Genomic DNA, 19,403 nt, shown 5'->3' with positions numbered 1-19,403 from the left:
AACCACCAATATATCTTAGAGCAAGATAACATCGGTATAAGTTTAAGTTGTCTGGGGAACTAGCTCTGAACTTTCATATCTGGTCTGGGTAGATAATCACTTGAGATGCAAAAACAAGCTGGTTGAACTTCTTGCTGCAAATACTATTAATTGAATCCAGTGTGTCATCTGCCTTGCAAAATATTATTGGAAAAAACTTGTTTCAAAGAAACAGCTTAAAACAACTTTTAAAATGCAGAAATTCCGTTTATTACATGGAGAATATCAATTGCAAGAAGTCTCGCAATGCATTCTCTTCACTCTAAGAACAATACAGTACACTGTTCTCCACAATAAGTTACATAAAGGCAAATTTTATGTACATATAAAAAGGATCAGTGCCCAGAACTATTTGCACAGCATATCTGCTATTCAGAAATCAACAATTTAAATCTTTAGTTGCCTTTAAAATTCTTGAAATATACTGAAGTCATAAACTGACCTTAATTACCTGGTTTGAGAAGGGTTTTCAACTAATTTCCGAATTCAGTTGAGACCATGAAAATGGTTTAACCACTGAATTAGCATTCTCAGCATTCATTCTATAAACAAATGTATTCAAAATGAGGCATGCCATATGGCAGCATGTAAGACAGCATGGAAAAAAAATGACCTGCCTGCATTTAAATGGTTTATGCATCCCAAAACATCCAAAATGGAAGTAGTGAAGTAGTAGTGCCATTGTACAAGGCATGAGTGAGACCACAGCATAATTCTGCTTATGCATGCTCAGAAAAAACAAAAACAACACAAAACCCTAAAGCCCCATCAAACTGAAAAATAAGGCTAGTAAGATAATCAGTGGAATGGAGAGCATTATACAAAGAAAGACTGCAATAGCACTTGCCTTTTCAGTCAATGAAACGGTTAAGACTATATTACTGCCTTCCAAAAACTTGTCAGGACAATGACAGAAAGAAAAAAAGAAAGCAAAAGGACAATAATAGTATAATAGCAAATGGATCTCTAATAAATTTTTATGGATATGAAAAGATGGTTCCTCAACTTAAAGGACAAGATGTACATGCAGGGTCTTTGAATAAGGAGGAGTAGAGAAAAAAAAAAAAATCTTTAAAGAAACTATTTTAAGAGCACAGCTCAGTTTACAGAAGGGATTCTGTGATGTGGCATCTAGTGTGGGAAAAGATCAGATCCAGAAACGCCCAACTGGAACATTCCCAACTTGTCTGATCCATCACTGAGATAAGGTGGTGTCTCTCTTGTGGTGTGAAATTACATCATATGCTCTAAAATTCCACTTAAAAATATTTTAATTCCCCCCTTCACATAAATTATTCTATATTCAGGCATGTGAATGTCTGTTAACATAGCAAATGTGGCACCAAGCCCTTGCTGTGAAATCAGCAACCTGAACAGCTGGCAGACCAGCCAGCACATCCCATATACCTTGCATGGTGAGATTCTTTTTCACACCTTTCTCTTGTTTGTGCAATGGAGTGTATGTATAGTATACTTCTAAAGTCACAGTGCAATGAGCCATATAGTCCAAAAATACTTGAGACAACACAAAAGATTATTTAATTTAATTCTTGAAATAATGCAAATATAAGAATTGAAATGTACCATGTGGAAAAGCACCGAGCTGACATTTCCCAATCAATACTGAAGACACTTTCCTTGAACTACATACACTTTCCCATTTGAGGTGCTTGAACTTGCAAGATACATAGGTTAATAGCATATCAGTCAAAAAATCACTCAGAAAACAAATAAAAGAACCAACCCCCCTGAACTCTTCTTCACTGAAAAAGAGAGGCACTGCATTTTTAAGCTGAATTAAGGCTGTAAAATGATGCTGGTTCATTGTGAATTTGAAGTTATCAAATGTCACGGGGGTGATATTTAACCCACTGCTTCGCTGTTAGTCCTGTAAGCCTGCTTACGGAGGTGAGTCTCGATCTCCTCCCTGAAGACCAGCATCCCAAGGTGTGAGTGAGAGGCCTCGTTCATGGCTTTGGACTGGATACACATGCGATACTGCTCAGGAGTCAGTTCGTCTGCACAATGTTTCTCGTGCCAGAGGTGGAAGAGCCCAGGGACTGGTGTCCTGATCACAATAAGGTCACCGTGCAAGTACTTTCTGTAAAGGTGAACATCCTCACCGCCCCAGCCTTTCACTTCCAAGTCAAAACCCCCTATTGAAAACAGTATCAGAATACATTATTTTGGTACACAGATGAGTTGTAAGGCAGAAAGAGCAACACTCCTTGTGTAATGTATTACTAAATGTGGTAGGACATACCAGAAATTCTGGAGCAATTATCTAAGTTCTCCATGCCAAAGCATGCCAAATTGAGGGAGGGAAGCTTCAAGCAGACCACATCCTTTGCAGTGGAAACTGCCCAGGACATAGATCATGCACTGCTGGCTTCAGAAGGTCTCTTAGAACAGTGTCTCCAAATTGCATTATGCATGACATCCCATGTGACAGCTGCAGAAAACTAGGCAAACCTCACTGGCTATGCTTGAGTTATTTTTAGCAATCATAATGGATTTTAGCAGCTGGAAAATGAAGCAGTCATGCACCATATGAAATGCCCTCTCTAAAAATGCCAGCAATTACTCCTTAGGTCACAACTCAAAAAGCTGCATTAAGGAAAGGAACTTGTTTGACCATTTTAAGTTCTCTTGCCTTTCCAGTACCATAGTGAAAATCAACCCAGACTTGTACACAAAACTTGAGAATTATCAAGTCTTAATTTAGTCTATACCATACACATGGCCATATGGCTATTAGAAATCATCCTGCATTCAAGCCATTATACAGCACGTTAGGGCTGTATCATCACACCTTCTGGCCAACAATTTCAAGACCGTCTTTCATATTTAGGCACACCAAGCTGTTCTCAGTTTTAACAGCACGCCACAAGAGGGTGCCCAAGCGCATTTCTAAAGCCTTGAACTAATATATTGAACTATGCAAGCTTATTTAAAAGAAAGTGTTTGAATGCTTCTTGCCTGTGTTAGTGGTTTACTTAATGGATGTGTTTCTTAAGCATGATTAATTTGCTTCAGACAAAGCACAAAAAATTGAAAGAATTTTAGAAATTCTAGTGAAATGTTGTTTCTAAAAAACATTGCAACTAATTAAATGGGACATCAAAGTCTATAAAAACTCATTTTTCTCCTTGGTCAAACTTGTCAAGCAAGTCTAATTGCTGGGCTTGGGAAAACAAGAAATAAATGCATTATTCTCCTGTCAATAGGTAAGAACAGAGAATCCATTTTTAAACATGCACAATTGGTTTTTTACAGTGTCATCTTACCAACAGTCAGAAAGTCTGTTCGATATTGACAAGTCATTCCAAAGCCAAAATCCCGCCAGAAGCCAGAATCCTTCTTATGTACCTGCAATTTTTAAACAATATAATTCTGAAATGCAAACATTAGTTGAAGGAGGTACATTTCACATAGTTTTGTAGAAAGCTAAGCTCTTCTAGTCGTTTTCTCAATGCAGGATACAGCGTATAAGACTGTGAAACCCAAATTCACTTACACAGTCTCTTGAAAGAGATTCAGGCTTGACACTGACCATGGCCATTCCATCTTCAGGCAACAAAGACCCAGAAATACAGTACTTCCCTCTTTCTGCTGTGCCCCAAATTATCCTTAAAAGTATTCACTTGAATGTTTGCAGGGTTTATTTGCTTATTATTTTGACTACAAGCTTCCACAGAAGCAGTGTTTCTCATTCCAAAAGCAAGATGAAATTAGCAGTATAACAACCAATGGTTCTGGCAGATGTCGGATGGCAAAGGCAAAGAAACAATCTGCACAGAGTACAGGTGTCCACAGCATGAAAAAAGCAACTGACTGACCATCTCAGCCCACCTCGAGTCACATGGCACATCTCCTGCAACTACTATTTGGTCATTAGCAAAGAGTCCATACTTCGGGAAGCTTATCAAGCATCATTCATAGGTTGTTCATTGGTTGGGATTTTTTTTTTGTGGTGGTTTTTGTTTGGTGGTTTTGTTTGTTTGGGGTTTTGTTTTCCCTTTTACCACTTCTTTCTTTGCTGGAATGTAAGATGGAAGTTGCTGCCATGTTATACCACTATCTTGCTAAAATACTGGCTTCCAAAGTCAGAATTCAGCAACAGATTAGAACTACCAACTATAGTTGCACCTTTTTTTAAATCTAAGTAGAACTCCAAGGTTACCTAAGAATGAGTTTTGTACAGTTTGATCAACTTTTAAGTGCTTTGCCCACAATGGACAGAAGTGCTCAGACATGCACTGCCAAAGGTCATAAGATATCCTCAAAGACTATTAAGTTACACTTAGTTTTGTTTTAATACAAAGAACAACTAATTATATCCAGAATAAATCATGCTGCTTACCAATTGTTGCTCCACAGGGGGTGGTATATCTTGGTTGGCATAGACAATAGCAGGATTATAAAGGCTGAATACCACAGGATAAAAAACCTTTTTCCCTGGAAGTCAAAAGGTAGTTGTTACTCACTGCGGGCATATTTTCCAAAGGCAAGAGAAAACTACAAATACTCTTTTTTTTTTTATGTAAAATATTAGCTATTAGCCATTTAGTGAAAACAAATATAAAGTCTAACTGCTAGGATTTCCCAGTTGGGTAGTTCATAACATCTAATGGGGCAGAGCTCACAGGATTTAAAAACAAAACATGTAAACAGATTAATATATCCTCCATAGGTATACATTTATATATAGTTATACATACTTAAATCCATATAAAATACTATACGTATATTACATATCACAATATCACATTAGATTACAGTGAAAAATCCTTGCAGTAATAGTATGCAGTAAAAGTAAAAAATAAGCAAGTCCAAGTAACTCCTTGCACAGCTTGAATTTTGAGCTTGCCCCTTTCCACAAGCATTTAAAGCACATGTATCCAGGGTGTCCTGCAAGCGCATTAAGCGATTATGCTGTGACACGTACTCTATGTCTACTACAGAAGGCAGATAAATTTTTCAAGGATCTCTTGCATTGCCAGTGGTGCAAAGCTATTGATAACAGCACAAGAATACTCAATACCTGATTTGGGCATGAACTCTGAACACATGAGAAGCTTTTTCAGATCTCACTTAAAGCGAGGTGACAAACTGTCCATATGAATTGTCAAGTAATCTCTCAAACTCCTTCCTAGTGAAAGCTCACAAGACATCCCTCTCCAAAGTTCCTCCAATTACTTATACAACTCATTTCATGAAGCACAGAGATAGAAATGAAAGAAAAAGCAAGAAACAGAATCTAAATATGTGGCTTATAGTTTTTTGCTTGTTTGTTTTTTAACGTGAAAAAGTAGTATTTATTTATTCATTCCAATTTGAGATTTGGAGAAAATGGTTTCTGGCTGAAATCTATTTAGAATAAGAGTAAGCATTAAAAACAAACAAAACAACAAGTAAACAAAATGTTTGACGGAGGTGGGTCTTAATTAGCATGCTTGTTAACTTAAAGCTTTAGCCTTCTTGGCAGAAGGTTGTAGAACAAGCAAGCTTCATACAAACTTGAGAAAAATAGTTCAGAAAATTTCAGAGCTTAGGATGTAAATGTGGAACATTAGCTCAGTCTCTGTAAGGAGCACATTTTGCAACACATTTGTATGTGATGTGTCTTGGCCACCCAAGTGTGAGAAGAGAAACAAAACTTGTTAGAGATTTCAGCATAACAAAAATCATCTTCCACCATGAAGTGCTGCATTGAGTTTTGTTACACAAATTTACAAGCAGTTTAACTGTTAAAGCAATTAAACTGTCCACCTTTGTTTTATGCAGCCAAATCTTAAGAAAATGTGAAAATTGTACTTAATGTACAAAAAAGACAATGCGTTCTCATAAAACAAGCTACATCAAGACAAAGTTACATCTCTGTCTAAATTCTAATGTCTTTTGTGAACATAGTATTTTTCATTTTCCTAGGTGCATGGTATTGAATAAGCTCCACCAGTCAAGTTAGTTTCCTATATGCTCAACACAGGTCAGCTTAAGCCAAACAAGATGATGAGACTTGGTTACCGCAACGGTAAATGGACATACCAGGCTCAGCATTTAAGCGACAACTGTTGAGGAACTCAGCTGTGAAATAAACATCAACATCACAGAAGAACATCAGGACCTCGCCCTTTTCCCAGGCTCTGGCGCCCATGTCAAGTCCCCGGCCTCGGTTAAATTCCTCATTCAAAGAGACGAGCGTGTAATTGTGGAAGTTAGTTTCTCTAGAAGAAAAAAAGCCAAAACCAAAATAAATCCATGGGGCAAGGGGAGGGACAGGGCAGGGCAGAAGGGTCCATTTATACTTTTTCAGCATTTTACAGTAGTTTCGTTCTGGAAATTTTTCAAACAGTTATATCATCAGGATGAGAAAGAAAAATATCTGTTCCACTTAGTTGTCTATTTTAAGCATCAGAGTTTAGACATGGTAGGAAGATGGACCCCAGCCTTAATTCATAACTTCACTTTGCATTTAATCATTCAGACAGATTAAAAAAGTCTGTCGGCAACTGATGTGAATTAAAGTGGTTTTTGAAGTTACAATGCCATATAAAATTTGCCCCCCACAAACTAAGAGATCCTGACTAATACAGAAATATCTCTGTCTTCACTAAGTAGAGATGAGGGCAAATGGGAAACCAGAGTTCTGGCACCACCAAACTTAGGAGGCAAAAATTCATCTGTCCAGTGATGCCACCATAACCCAGTTGGTTTGCTTCTCCTCATTATTTCATACCAGCAGCATACATGCCTGTACTCATCACAGAAGAGGGAAGAAGCAGCAAAGGGAGACTGGAAATACACCCAGGGTATATCCTCAAGCAAAGTGTCTACTTCAGAGACAATTCAGAGGGCAAAGCTTGCAGAGAACAGCAAAGATGCCCAGCAGTAGCACCACTAAGATGAAGAACCAGATAGATGCCCAGTGAGTTTGCAGCACTGAATCTGACTCAATGCTGTGAGAAGGACATCTCACAGGGTGCGTGGCAAGCAGCTGAGAGGCCTCAGCAACAGAGGTGGCCACGCTTGGCAAGCTGGGTGCCAGGGAGGCTCAGAGGGAGGAAGGCAGAAGCATTCCTCCCTTCCCAGATGTCTGTGCACATCAGGCCAACTCACCATCACATTTTAAGCCAGTGACAAAACAGCCTGTGCTTAACGCCTTCACTGAGCAGAGCCTTGGCTGTGCTGCAAGATGGGGCTACTCGGGGCCAGTTTGTCCTTGGCTAAGGAGGGTAACAGGCTCCCAGCTGAGGGATGAGTACAAGAGCTCAGGCAGAGAAGGAGCCACTTAGTATTCCCAAGCCTTTCTTCTGGAGCAAAAAAAGAGCAACATTTGGGCATTTTACATCCATGCTACTGTAGTGCTATTTACTCAGACAATCATGATGAAAGTGTGTTTAAAGCTCTCTTACAGCCCAGGGTTAAGCATGGGCCCAGTTACGTAGCACCTAGAGGACAGAAGGCAAACCTTAACTTCTCAGACTCAGCAGCGCACCAGCCTACTTTGACTACATTTCTTTTACTTATCATTAAATTGATTCTCCCGTGAAGGAACTATCAAAATGCACATCCCAGATCCAAAGAACTTTAATTCTGATCAATATGCTAGTATGACTGAATATTCACTGTAAAACTCACCCCTGTTGTTTTCTGGACTGTCAGATAGACACCTCAAAGCCAATACTGTTAGTCTTTTTTGGCCTATAAACTTGAATTTTAGTAGTTTTCAGGAGACTTTTGCAACATAGGCTGTAAAATGCCAACCAAAAAGTAGTGTGCTGTGAATGAAGCTTTCTTTTCCTGTTAACACGTAATGAACAATAAAATTATTCTTTTTAAACAACATTTTAATTGCCAATCAATATTGTTGGTACTAACCGACACTGGATTGACACACTTACCTAGCTACAGATTCTAGGATGCTTTTTACTTCTGATAGTCCATCTTGTCCAAAATACACCACTGTGAGGTGAACACGCTTATCCTGATGAATACACACATCCCTATAGGCACAAAGATAAGCTGATATTAACAATTACTTGCAACACAACAGAAGCTTCAGGTACTTAAAAGCTATTACATTTAAAAGTACTAGCAGATCTAAGTATTCTGGTCAGACTTCAACTAGCTTCTATAGAAAACAAGGAAAAAAAGGTTTTTCCCTCTTCTTTCCCCATCTTTCCCACTTGAATCAGAAGGTTCCAATACTGTGTGTCTCATTCCAACACCTTATTTTATAAACAGGAGCTAAAAAGATGATGTAAATACACAAATGATGTTCAAGATCACCTGCATCCAGGTTCACAGTGGCCCTGGCGTTTGGTTTAAAAGGGGTTTTGTGCAGTTTGATAATCTCCTAAATCCTTTTAGAAGGAGTATTTTCTCCATACAAAAGGTTCAATTACAAACATCCCAAGGCAGTTGCACATAATCTTGGAAATTAGTTCTGTCACAAATCCACAAGAACAGAAATTCATCTTGAAAAGGAAACAAAATACTGAAAATCAGCAATATAGCTCACTATATAATCTCATGCACCTACCTAAAGTTTTGCATAAATTGTGCAAATGCCTCGGTTCTTCCAGCAAGAGGGACAATAATGTTAATGATTGATCTAGAAATATCGACCGTTTCACTCTTCACTTTCATGAGAGGTCCAAAAGGTCGGAACAAGGTGACATGCCTGTATTCCATGCCATCCATCTTCTTATAAAACAGCTCATACTGTGTCCCTTTATCTCTTTCTGTACGATAGTAACCTGAAGAATAAGTCACACAAGTAATTTGTAAAGTCAAAGATGCCAGCAATTTTATTTCAGAAACACTGTTTTTCCTGAGAACTATAACAAAGTGAAAAATAAAGCTCTGGGGCAAATGTTTCTGGGTTTTTCCTAAAAAAAAAACCAAACCAACAACAAAACTCCCCCCAAACCACCACCACCTACCACAATCACCCTCCTACCCTCTTAGACCAGAACTAAAAGAACAAACCATCTCAAATATACTCATTTCCCCTGCTTCTTAAGATAGGTTTTATGGTCATACATCAGCTTCTCAGGCAGAATTAAAGTTGGGTCTTCCCAACAAAAAGGGAATTCAGCTATTCACTATGGAAAGGGATGGCTGAAATCTAACACTGCCCATTCTTAAGCCCTTCTTCAGTAAAGGTCTTCCCCTGAGATAACCCACAGTAAAAGCTGAGATAATCTGGCCAGCAATCGACACAACACAAGCTCTGGGCAGAACAAATGACACAATAACTTGCTTCACAAAGCTTGTAAAATCTGAAATGTGATCTCTAAATAAAAAAAAATCCATGCAATAAATGCTGGAATGCTTATAAACTCTTTTCACTGCTGACCACTAGCTACAGGGCTTTCTATCCCATAAATAAGGAAAGTAGCATTTTACTGCAGCTATGGTCCTCTGAGGACATAAGCAGAAGTTTCCTACAGAGCCGTTACACTGAGAAAACAATACCAGTTCTCTATAAAGAAGATTACCTATTTAGAGACATTTTACTCCCAATGAGTAGGGAAATCTATCCCATTCAGAACAAACATTTAAGTTGGCTGATCACTTTCATTTAAAGACCAATAAGGAAGCAAGGCAACAAGCTAATTTTGCACCACAAAGGAAAAGACCAAGACTCACCTGTGGCTTTGACTGAATTGAGCTGCATGTTGGTTATCCTGAGAGTATGAAATGATGACAGGAATGATGCCCCAACAGAACTGGTCTATGTTCATCCCACCTCAGCTCTCCTTTCTCCTCCACAAGAAAAATCTATATTACAGTGAAGCAGCATAAGCTACACTATAAACCAAACAATTGTGCTGGCAACCCAGACCATTAAGAATTATATGAACAGCTGCATATCCCAAAGTGTGATGAACACACCTGCCTGCACATGCAACTAGTGTGTTCCCTTCACTCAGATGGGCTGAACTAACTCTTCTCCTGCCAGCCAGCCTCCAGGGCAGTTCCTGTAGCCCCACTTCTGAAATCCACTACCAGCCTCCCACTAAGAAAGAAAGTGGCAGGGAATTAGATAAATGAACCGTCCTGGTGACACCGAGGATTGCCTCACGCTCAGTATTGATAGTGTCCTTTTTGTTACTGTCTTTTTAGCAACTGAAATCCGGAAGCCTCAAGGTATGTGAAAGGAGCAGCCCTCGAGAACACCTTGGATTTGTCTGTCTCGGGAATTAGAAAGAAGTGATCTTACAGCTTACAGGTGTGTACACCACCTTGCCCCAACTTTTTTCCTCTATATGCCAGGCTTCCCTTGCAAAGAGTCCTTTTCCCAAAATCTACCTAACTCCCTCCATGTTCCTCTGCTCCATCTGTCCTCCACAAACCAAATGCAGTTTCATTCACTGTCATCCCCTCCTTCTGCCCCGTCCTGTATCTGCCTCTCTTTTACAGCAAGCTCCCTGCCCAGTTCTCCTCCAATATTCAGGAACTTCTTGTGGGCACGTGCATTTGCAGACCTGACAGCAAACCTTGACAACCACCACACAGGGTCTGGGGGAGACAGAGTGTAGGAGAGCAAGCTGGTGCCACCACACTAAGTTAATAGCGACTGAATCTAACATTTCAATTTAAACTCTACTTTACCCTTTGAACAAAGTTTTGCCATGCACTCTTTTAAGAGATAGAAATATTTATTCCTTTGTAAACACAGAGCTACACAAAATACACACCACACTGTAACGCTCAGGAAAAGCATGACAGTTTCAAATCAGTATTAATTACAAGTACTGAAAGTGTTTCAGTCAAACAATGAGAGTCCACAGTGCTGACTGTTAGAAGCAGAAAAAGATCTTAAATCCTTCTCAATCCTTTTCACCTCAACTCTTTGTGATGTGTAGTTCAGCAGTGTAGATTGAAAACAGCTTCTTGGGTATGGGAGCAGCTGCTGCACCACAGTGTTTGCACACCATGCCCTCATGTGATATATAGCAAATACCTTGTGCCAGTACCCCTACACAAATTAACATTCAGTATTGTATGATATATTCCTTTCTCTAGTATCCAATACCTGTTTACAGATGAAGATACCACTTACAATACATGTGAAGTTTTTAGAAAGCACGTCACAATTGGCCAACTGCTTACCTTTAATCAAAGAATAAGCTTAGATGACAGTCTACAACAGAAGGCTGTGGTAAAGAATAAAATTTTCTAGATTAAAGTAACTGCAAACAACCCCGCTGCTGTGACTTCATAATGACCTTAACACGCAAGCCTGAATTTGGGTAGTGCCTTGCCAACATTCAGTTGCTGGAACATAAGATTCCAGACTTTTAAATCTCAACAATGTGCCAGTGCCACACTTCTTTTGAACAGTAAGCTTGTGCTCGAGTTGTTCTTGCTATGAGCTAACCTCCATAGGTGATCTAATTTGAATACTTTTATGGGATTAAAGCTTCTATACACAGAAACCAGAATTGAGAACAGCCAAAAAAAGAACCCACATCTGTTTTACTTCTTAGTGTATTCAAGTTTTTAACACTTGGACTGACTCATGCAATGAAAACTGGTATTGCACCTTCCAACTAGCATAGACTGGCTGTCATCCAAAACAGAGGTCTATAAGCAAAGAGGTAAAAAGCAACAGAAATAATTTATCAGCTGTTATTCCTGGTCCATGAAGCTTTACTCCCTTTGCAGAAGTTATATTTCTCACCAAAATAATAAAAAAAAAGAAGTAGTAATCTAGGAATAGCAGAGATCAATTAGTATCAAAGCAAAAAGGCCGTTCTTGTATTGCTTTGAATACTATTACTCTTTTTACAACTACCAAGAAAAATGTTTGGACTATGGAATTTAAGACATATGTCCTTTTCTTTTTGTGTATTAAAATTCTCTGTTGAAGTTCCCAGGACACTGGCCAGTTTCTGGTCTCATGCAGAACACAGTAAAGAGGGGGTGTGCATGACAAACAGTCCAGACTGTTTTGTAGATGGCAAGGACTCTTCCAGAGTTTTGACTTCGAGCTTCCAGCATTGGGATAAATAATTTTTACAAGCCAAGAATGGGTGGAGAGTCTTCCCTTGAGATGCAGACCTAAAGGTAGTTTCTGGCCTTTGCCCAGTTCCAACTGGAAACACAAGCAAGAGAAATGGACCCAAACAGCAGCACTTCAATTTAGTAACAAGACCTTCATTAGAGATTAGCTAACTGATAACTAACTTCTGAAAAATATGCTAATGCCTCTGCTTTCCAAAGGTTAATTTTAAATGTCTATCCAATGGAAGAGCTTTTAATCTCTTGATAAAAGAAACCCATTACACAGATAAATGTAACCCAAATAAACCAGTTACACTGATAGTAAAGTACAAATGTCCTTGAAGGCTCCTCAATGAGTTTTGCATCACTATTCAAGACTTAACAGGCTTCAGAAGAAAGGGGACAGACAGAGGTAGTACTATCACGCTCTTTCCATCTTATCTTGTTTCTCAATATTATCAAACACTGATCTCAAATTTATTTTTAGTCCAGGGCTACCTTAGAATGCCCAATTCAGCAACTAGATTCATTGTTTGTAATCCTAGACACCTTCATTTGTGAAATGTAATATCACAACTTTTATCCTCTCACGGGATGCTCTTCATCCAAGGGGAAGAGCATACTCCTGTTTCTCCTATGCTTAAATTGAATGGAAAAAATAAGAAAAAAAAACTTTGAAGTGTTTCTCAAACAGCAACTGCAGAACACGGCATTTTTAAGGTCAGATTTTTGTTCTGTTCATATTAGAACTCTGGAAGATACATTCTGGGTTGTAGCAAAACAAAAAAGATAACAACGCAGCAAATGGAGCCCTATAGTCCTAAGAAACTTGCTGGTTTTCTCCTCATCAGCAGAGCAAGTCAATTGAGCCTTGTGAAAAATAATATGGAGCTTTCAGAAAGTATCTTTGTAGTTGCAATGCATACTTGCAAACCTTTTTTTCACTTGGTGTTATTTCTCAAAGCCTGACAATAGCCATGATATGGCTGTGGCAGCTCTGCCTAATCACAACTCCAAAATAGATTTGGATCATTACTTTGTCTTGCAACACTAGAAAAATAACATCAGTTTGGATAACGCTCAAACAGGTTGCTCCCTACCATAGTTACAGCAGAAGGCAGATTACTTTAAAATTCATCTTGTTAGTCTTTGTTGTCACAAGTGACTCCAATATAGATAAATCCTAAAATACAATAAGAAAAAAACTTTGATGCTTCCACAAATCAAGAGAGTGATATTTCACTGACTGGGCATGGGCCATGTAAATGCTGGGGAAGAACTTCAGATGTATCCAGTGGAGATTAAGAGATAGCATTAGGTGAAATTGTCTATAAGAAATGAGATTCTAAACTTATTTAAACAGCCACAAAATTCTCTAAGGATTTACTAATTCCCCTAGAAGCACATACCACAAAATATTACATAGCTCAAGGTTTAGTCTAGTATTTCATAAGTCTAGGAACAGAGCTGAAATAATTCCCAGAACCAAACATCTACCTACATGAAAATTTACCCTGTTGTGATAGGAAGCTAGAACGCTTCTAGCATAATAATGTCTTTCTAGTTTAGCTTGTACTTGTAGCACAGTTTTGCAGGCAACCTTTTGCATATGCATATGCATTAGTTTTGAGAAAAAAAATTCCTGGAAGTAGGAACAAAAGCAAAATCATTTTATCTATATCAAGCACAAAATATGATGGTCATATATTATCTAATGCAGTATCATGTTTTCTCTTTTGCCCCAGAAAAAAAAAAGTATTCCACGCATCAAGTTTCTCAGCTTCCTGTTTCAAACTACATAAAACTCTGGTCTTAGTCCCAAATCACTTATTATAAAATAATCTATTAGCAATTGAAGAGGATATAGAACCTAAATAATTTTAGTTCAAGCCAACTTTAACAAACTGTTTCTCTAAATGAGCAATACTAATCCAGCAACAATTCAGTCGTGTTCTTAGAACAGTTATAGGACCTCCTGTGACTCCAGTAGATCCATCAAGCCTGCCATGAAACTTGAACCCATCAGCTTATGATAGCTTAAGGGAGCAGTATTTTGTAAATGGGAAGGCCTCAGGTTTCCAACTGGACTTCCATACAAACTGACAGAGGTAGAGAGCCCAGTGACAGGGCTGCAGGATGGGCACCTGCAGGTAGGGCTACTGCCAGTTCAATTTCTCACCTCTAAGTGTTAAAACAATAGGAAAGAAAAGGTGTTAAATGTTCAGAAGCAGCCTTTTTTTCACTGGCCCAGTGTCAATTAGCCAGTAGTATTTGCATATACAAAAACACAGAACACCAACACAACCCACAACTTTTGTGTGAAAAAAGACACTGCTTCTTATCACTATGGCTAGTTGCCAACACACCCATATGAGCTCCAGCATAAAAATAGTTTTCTTTTTCTATAGTTCCTGTATGCTTGAAGAGACTGCCTTTACAGTAAAAGGAAAACAGTTTTATTTCCAAAAGCAATTATCAATATACTGGTGTGAACAGCAAAGAAGTATGAAGTATTGTTCTAAGTTCCAGAAGCTGCTTTCTTGGAGGTCTGCAGTCGTTAAAGGCAGTACACTGAGAAAAATAAACAGCTATTCCCGTAATGGTAAAAAAAACAGTCCACTGGAGCATAAGCAGTATCCAAAATAGCAAAGGAAAAGCAGCTGCACAGTTAATTTAAAAAGAAAACAATTAAAAGGCTGCAAGAATGACTACCCCCAGACAAAATTACACGGTTTTCAGTTAAAACTGTACAAGGAGCCTAGCACAACACTGGCTGTGCTATACCACACAATTGAGTGGATGCTACACCCTGCCCCATCTTCTGGATTGAAGAGCAGCAATTACATTAAACTTTAAACACAGTAGCTGTTAAAAGCAAAGACTTCTTGCACTACAGACAAATTACATCATCTTAGACTGAAAGAACTGATTATTTCAAGGCCAATGGTACCTTTCTCCAGCATGTTTGCTTAACAGAGCAGACATCAGCACTGCTGAGATCCATAATCCCTTTTACAGTAATGATCTTATAACATGGTCCAACTTTTTTTTCAATGGCAGTATCAACTGTATTTAATACTGTAAATACAAAAGAGAGGTTCTAGGGCAGTTTTCGATAATACTTATCTCCATCAGCATTACACCCTACCTTAAGGGTGTCACTAAGTGTTGAAAGCATAACTGCTATATTTGCTTTTATAATAATATGTGTTCAGTAATTCAACTTGCACTGAGAGAGAACTGAAGCAAAAACAAGGGAATAGTTGCACATCTTACCACATCCCATAACTAGTAATACCACGAAGGGTCTGTTCAGGACACTAAGTTCTTCAGCTGGCATGACCAGAACACAGTAGCCTACTAATGCTCTCCCTCCAATATAAATATGCCAACTCCGAGAGAGTCAAAAGCCTGAATATTAACTAAAAGTAGCATAGAGATGAGCAAAGAAAAACTCTGTAGCTTCATACTTAATTGTTTAACTACACTGGAACAAAAGATGAACCAATTTCTCTCGCCCGCTGCCACCAAATTTCACTGGAAGTCTTTCAGTTATTTAGTACCATAACCAGTTGGATCACGCTGACTTCAGCTATAATTAGTTAGGAATGCCTCAGTATTTTAAGCAGATAGTTTCCCACAACCACTTGTGGTGAGCCCTTCTTCTGAAATGGATTTGCTTCCTACTCCAAACACAACATAATGAAGCAGTAATAATCTCATCATTAGAAATAAAGGCTCTTACTGTGTAATTACTGTTCAAGACTATACTCAAGTAGGTAAGACCCCTAAAAACACAAACACCATGAAATGCCTGTTAGTGACATTCTGTTAACGGGCTGGAAAGCATGTAAGGAACATACCTTCTATGAAATCATTTTCATTATACAGCTGCCTCTCTCCTACTCCATCATCTTCATCTTGTCCATCTTCTTCATCTGGATTATTGATAACTTCTAGGCCAGCCTCAATAACTTCCACCAATTCATCTCGTTTATCCTTTCTAACTGGTTTCTCTTCCGGATGCCGAGTGAGCCCCATTTCCAACTGGAATACTTTCATGGACGTAAAGCTTTCAAAAGGAATGACGCCATATTCACTAGGTAGTTTGGCCCCCATGCTCACCTCAGCTTTGTCAATCTGGGAATGAAGAAACTCTAAGAGATCATTGGATGCTTGCTCTTTGGTGCCCTGGTAGTTCACACCATTGACCTTGGGGCTCTTCTTTTCCTGCAGGGATTTCAATTTATCACTCATTTCCTGAAGCTCTTGCTTTAACTGCGCAATCTGACGCTTGAGACTGGTAGCTCGGTTTTGATAATGCTCTTCTTGTTCCTGCAAGAGAGCTTGGTAGTATTCTTTGCCCATGTTTTCACCTACAACACCAGGTAAAGATCCATTGCCATCAGTTTGTGGAGCACACTCGAGCAAATACATGAGCAAGACTAAACTGAACAGTAAAGCAAGGCCCACTAATAGCCAACGAGTCCTGGCTTGAATTACTAAGCCTCTCCTGGGCATTCTGATATTATTTCCGTTTCCAATCCAAAAAGATGACTTATCTGCTCATGCCTTCCAGGGAACATCACCCCCAGAGTTCAAATCTTAGAAAGAGAGAGAAAGCATGACCATAATATATACTACGAGTTTTGATAAACTAGCTGATGAGCAGTTTTCAACCTTTGCCTTAATCAAGTGTCATTATAGAGACCTAAATCTGAAGTTCCTATGTCATCCATAACCATCAACTGCAAGTTTGGTTGACGCCATACAATTTGTTCAGGATTTTCTACTCCAAACAAAAAACTCTGCAGAGGGGGAGGAAGATGGAATACACCAGCAAGGAGTCATATTTCCATTTCCTAATTCAACCCTAGGTGGGTTTTAGCCTATTTGAAGTTCAATGAGGAAAGTCTGAAAAAGTAATTTTATAAGCTTTGAATTGACAACAATTTTCCCCCATTCCCCACTATGTGGGAGAGCAGTCTACAGTTTAGGAACAGAGTGTGGCTTTTCCTCTGGCACTTCAGTGTTTTGTTCCATTTCCCCTCCTTTCCTTGGAATCTGTGGTTTGAGTCAGCAAAATGAAGACAGAACCTAAAATTAAAAGAAAGGTGCACATTAGAACAAGAAAGCAGCTGGTAATTTGAAATATACATGAACGAAGTTGTAACAGATGGATGGAAAAGGCTGCTGGGGAAAGTGGTGGGAAAAGAAGAGAAAACATTACTTCTTTCCATTGCATTACCCACCAGCAACTCCCTTTGACAGAGTGTCTGAAAAACAGTAATATGGACAGCCTAATGAAATACATTTTTCACATAGCTAGCAAAACAGCAAGGGTTTTTCCAGTCTCATCAAGTTTTATTTGTTTTAACTCCCCTGTTCCTTCTTGGTTTTGTGGGTTTTTTGGTTTTTTGTTGTTTGATTTTCCTCCGTGGGAGTAAAACACCACTACACCCAAACCTATGCCCTTGCTACTCCTCTAAACTAAAAAAAAATCCAATTGGAAGCAGCAGCTTGTGTTTCCAGTTGTTTTTACTTTAAGTGAATATATTTTAGGGAATAATTATTCATTTATGAATAAAGTATTACAGATTTAAATATCAAAGTTCACAGAAACAGCATTTCAGAATAGGTCAAATTAAACAGAAATTCAAATTCAAACCCCAAATCCTGATTGACGAAAGGGACCCTCAGACTATCCATTCACTAACATTTCCACCTTTTGATTTGGTTAGGCTAGCATGAAGAGGTGCCGACTGTTTGTACAAGTTATCCTCTTACGCCGCTGACCAAACCAGCTCAGAAGATCAGGGAAAAAGAACATTTAGGCAAGTGTGGGAGACCAAAAATCCTACTCAGCAATGACAGTCAACTAAACAGTTTATGGGCCTCTTCAATGACAGCATAAAGAGCTAAGTAGTAAGCTCAATGCATGTTAGTTTACTTTCTAACATCAATAAAATACTTGCATTTAAAACTTGATTGTAGCAAATAAGTGAAGCTCATTAAAATTTATCCGAGGATCTATTAGTTCTACACCCATTTCTACTGTGTTGTGTAATTATTGCTAGGAAGAAGTTCTGGAACTTGAATAACTTCAGTTTAGTTTCAGTTATGAGATTAGAAAAAAAATGACCCACTCCAATATTCCTTATACATGGGCTGGACAGATTGTTGTCTAAAACTGCCAGCAGCCACCTGCCCCATCTTCCTCCATCCTTGCAAATAAGTCACAGTATCATGATGCACTCCATGCACCTACAGACACCTTGCTATGTTTATTCCCCAGTTATATCCTTGCAGTATTTCTCCCTTCCTATCTGGCTTCCAGCATCAGGATGCTTCAGCAAGAACACCAGTATCATGCATCAGTGGTACTATGATATTCAGCATCCTCATTTGTGAGAAAGCTCCAACAACTGGGCCTGAAAGACTAAGTAATTTATTCTTACCACCAACACCAATGCCTGTGACAGCTGATCTTAAGTTTGCGTGAATGTCATACGCACTAAGTTTTGCCAGACTTGCAGAGCTTGGAGTTGTCCGGCTGAAGCCCACAGGACTGCTTGGAGCAGTTATTAGTTCTTCTAGTGCTGAAGTCCCTGCCTATGACTCTGTTCATGAATAAATTAAACCCATTATGTAGAAATTCTTAATACAGCAGCTTAAATGCAATTGTTACCTGAAACTGAAGCTTTTTGAACTCACATAAAACTAGTGGACACCTTGGTACAAAATAAGTAACAGTTTTATCAACTGAATTCCAGATGACATCTTTTTAAGTCCAAACGAGACAGAAGTTAGTCGCTCCTCACTGCACAAACACAACATCACATAAATGCAAGTTAAAAGCCTACAAAGAGTGATCAGCACCAGGTGTATCCTCAGACTATCAACCAGGGTCCAGATGTGGTGAATCAAGGGAAACAGAAGAAAATACAATCTACAGGATAAAACCTGTTCACAGAAATGATGTAATATAATCCCAAGCTTTCTTTAGTGCAAATTTGCCTATATGATGTTTTTCTACATTTCTTGTTGAATTCTTTTTCTGTTAGACCGCAAGAGGTGAAGCCATGATTAATAACAAAGAACCATATGTTTCTTTAAACCTAGAAAAATGCTAGACTGTACTAAAGCCACTCCATGCAGAAGCTGGCACATTTAGATCAGTTAAGGCACATTGAAAAAAATTATCAAACTACCTGACTTGCATAAAATATTGACAAATTCAGTCCCAACTATTTTTCACTGCAGTGTTATTACTGCTGTCAAGAACAGCAATATTTTCGCATCACTGTGTACACAAACACAGCTACCATATACACAAACACAGCTAC

At 38.7% G+C, this 19,403-nt stretch overlaps 1 protein-coding gene across 1 annotated transcript; it reads right to left on the bottom strand.

The window, feature by feature from the left end:
• Nucleotides 1-1,902: 1,902 nt before the first annotated feature.
• Nucleotides 1,903-16,593, bottom strand: CSGALNACT2 (chondroitin sulfate N-acetylgalactosaminyltransferase 2; the record flags this gene model as incomplete). Its single annotated transcript, XM_080347940.1, has 7 exons — nt 15,921-16,593; nt 8,585-8,801; nt 7,944-8,045; nt 6,088-6,266; nt 4,403-4,497; nt 3,327-3,408; nt 1,903-2,195 (listed from the first exon to the last, which is right to left on the bottom strand). The coding sequence occupies exons 1-7, from the start codon at nt 16,576-16,578 to the stop codon at nt 1,903-1,905; spliced, it is 1,626 nt and encodes a 541-aa protein (XP_080204066.1). The 5' UTR covers nt 16,579-16,593.
• Between the last annotated feature and the right edge of the window lie 2,810 nt (nt 16,594-19,403).

This window comes from Nesoenas mayeri (assembly GCF_963082525.1).
Source record: "Nesoenas mayeri genome assembly, chromosome: 7".
In the NCBI taxonomy this organism is placed as follows: Eukaryota; Metazoa; Chordata; class Aves; order Columbiformes; family Columbidae; genus Nesoenas; species Nesoenas mayeri.
The sequence above is the reverse complement of the archived record's forward strand: the minus strand, read 5'-3'. Positions and strand labels throughout refer to the sequence as shown.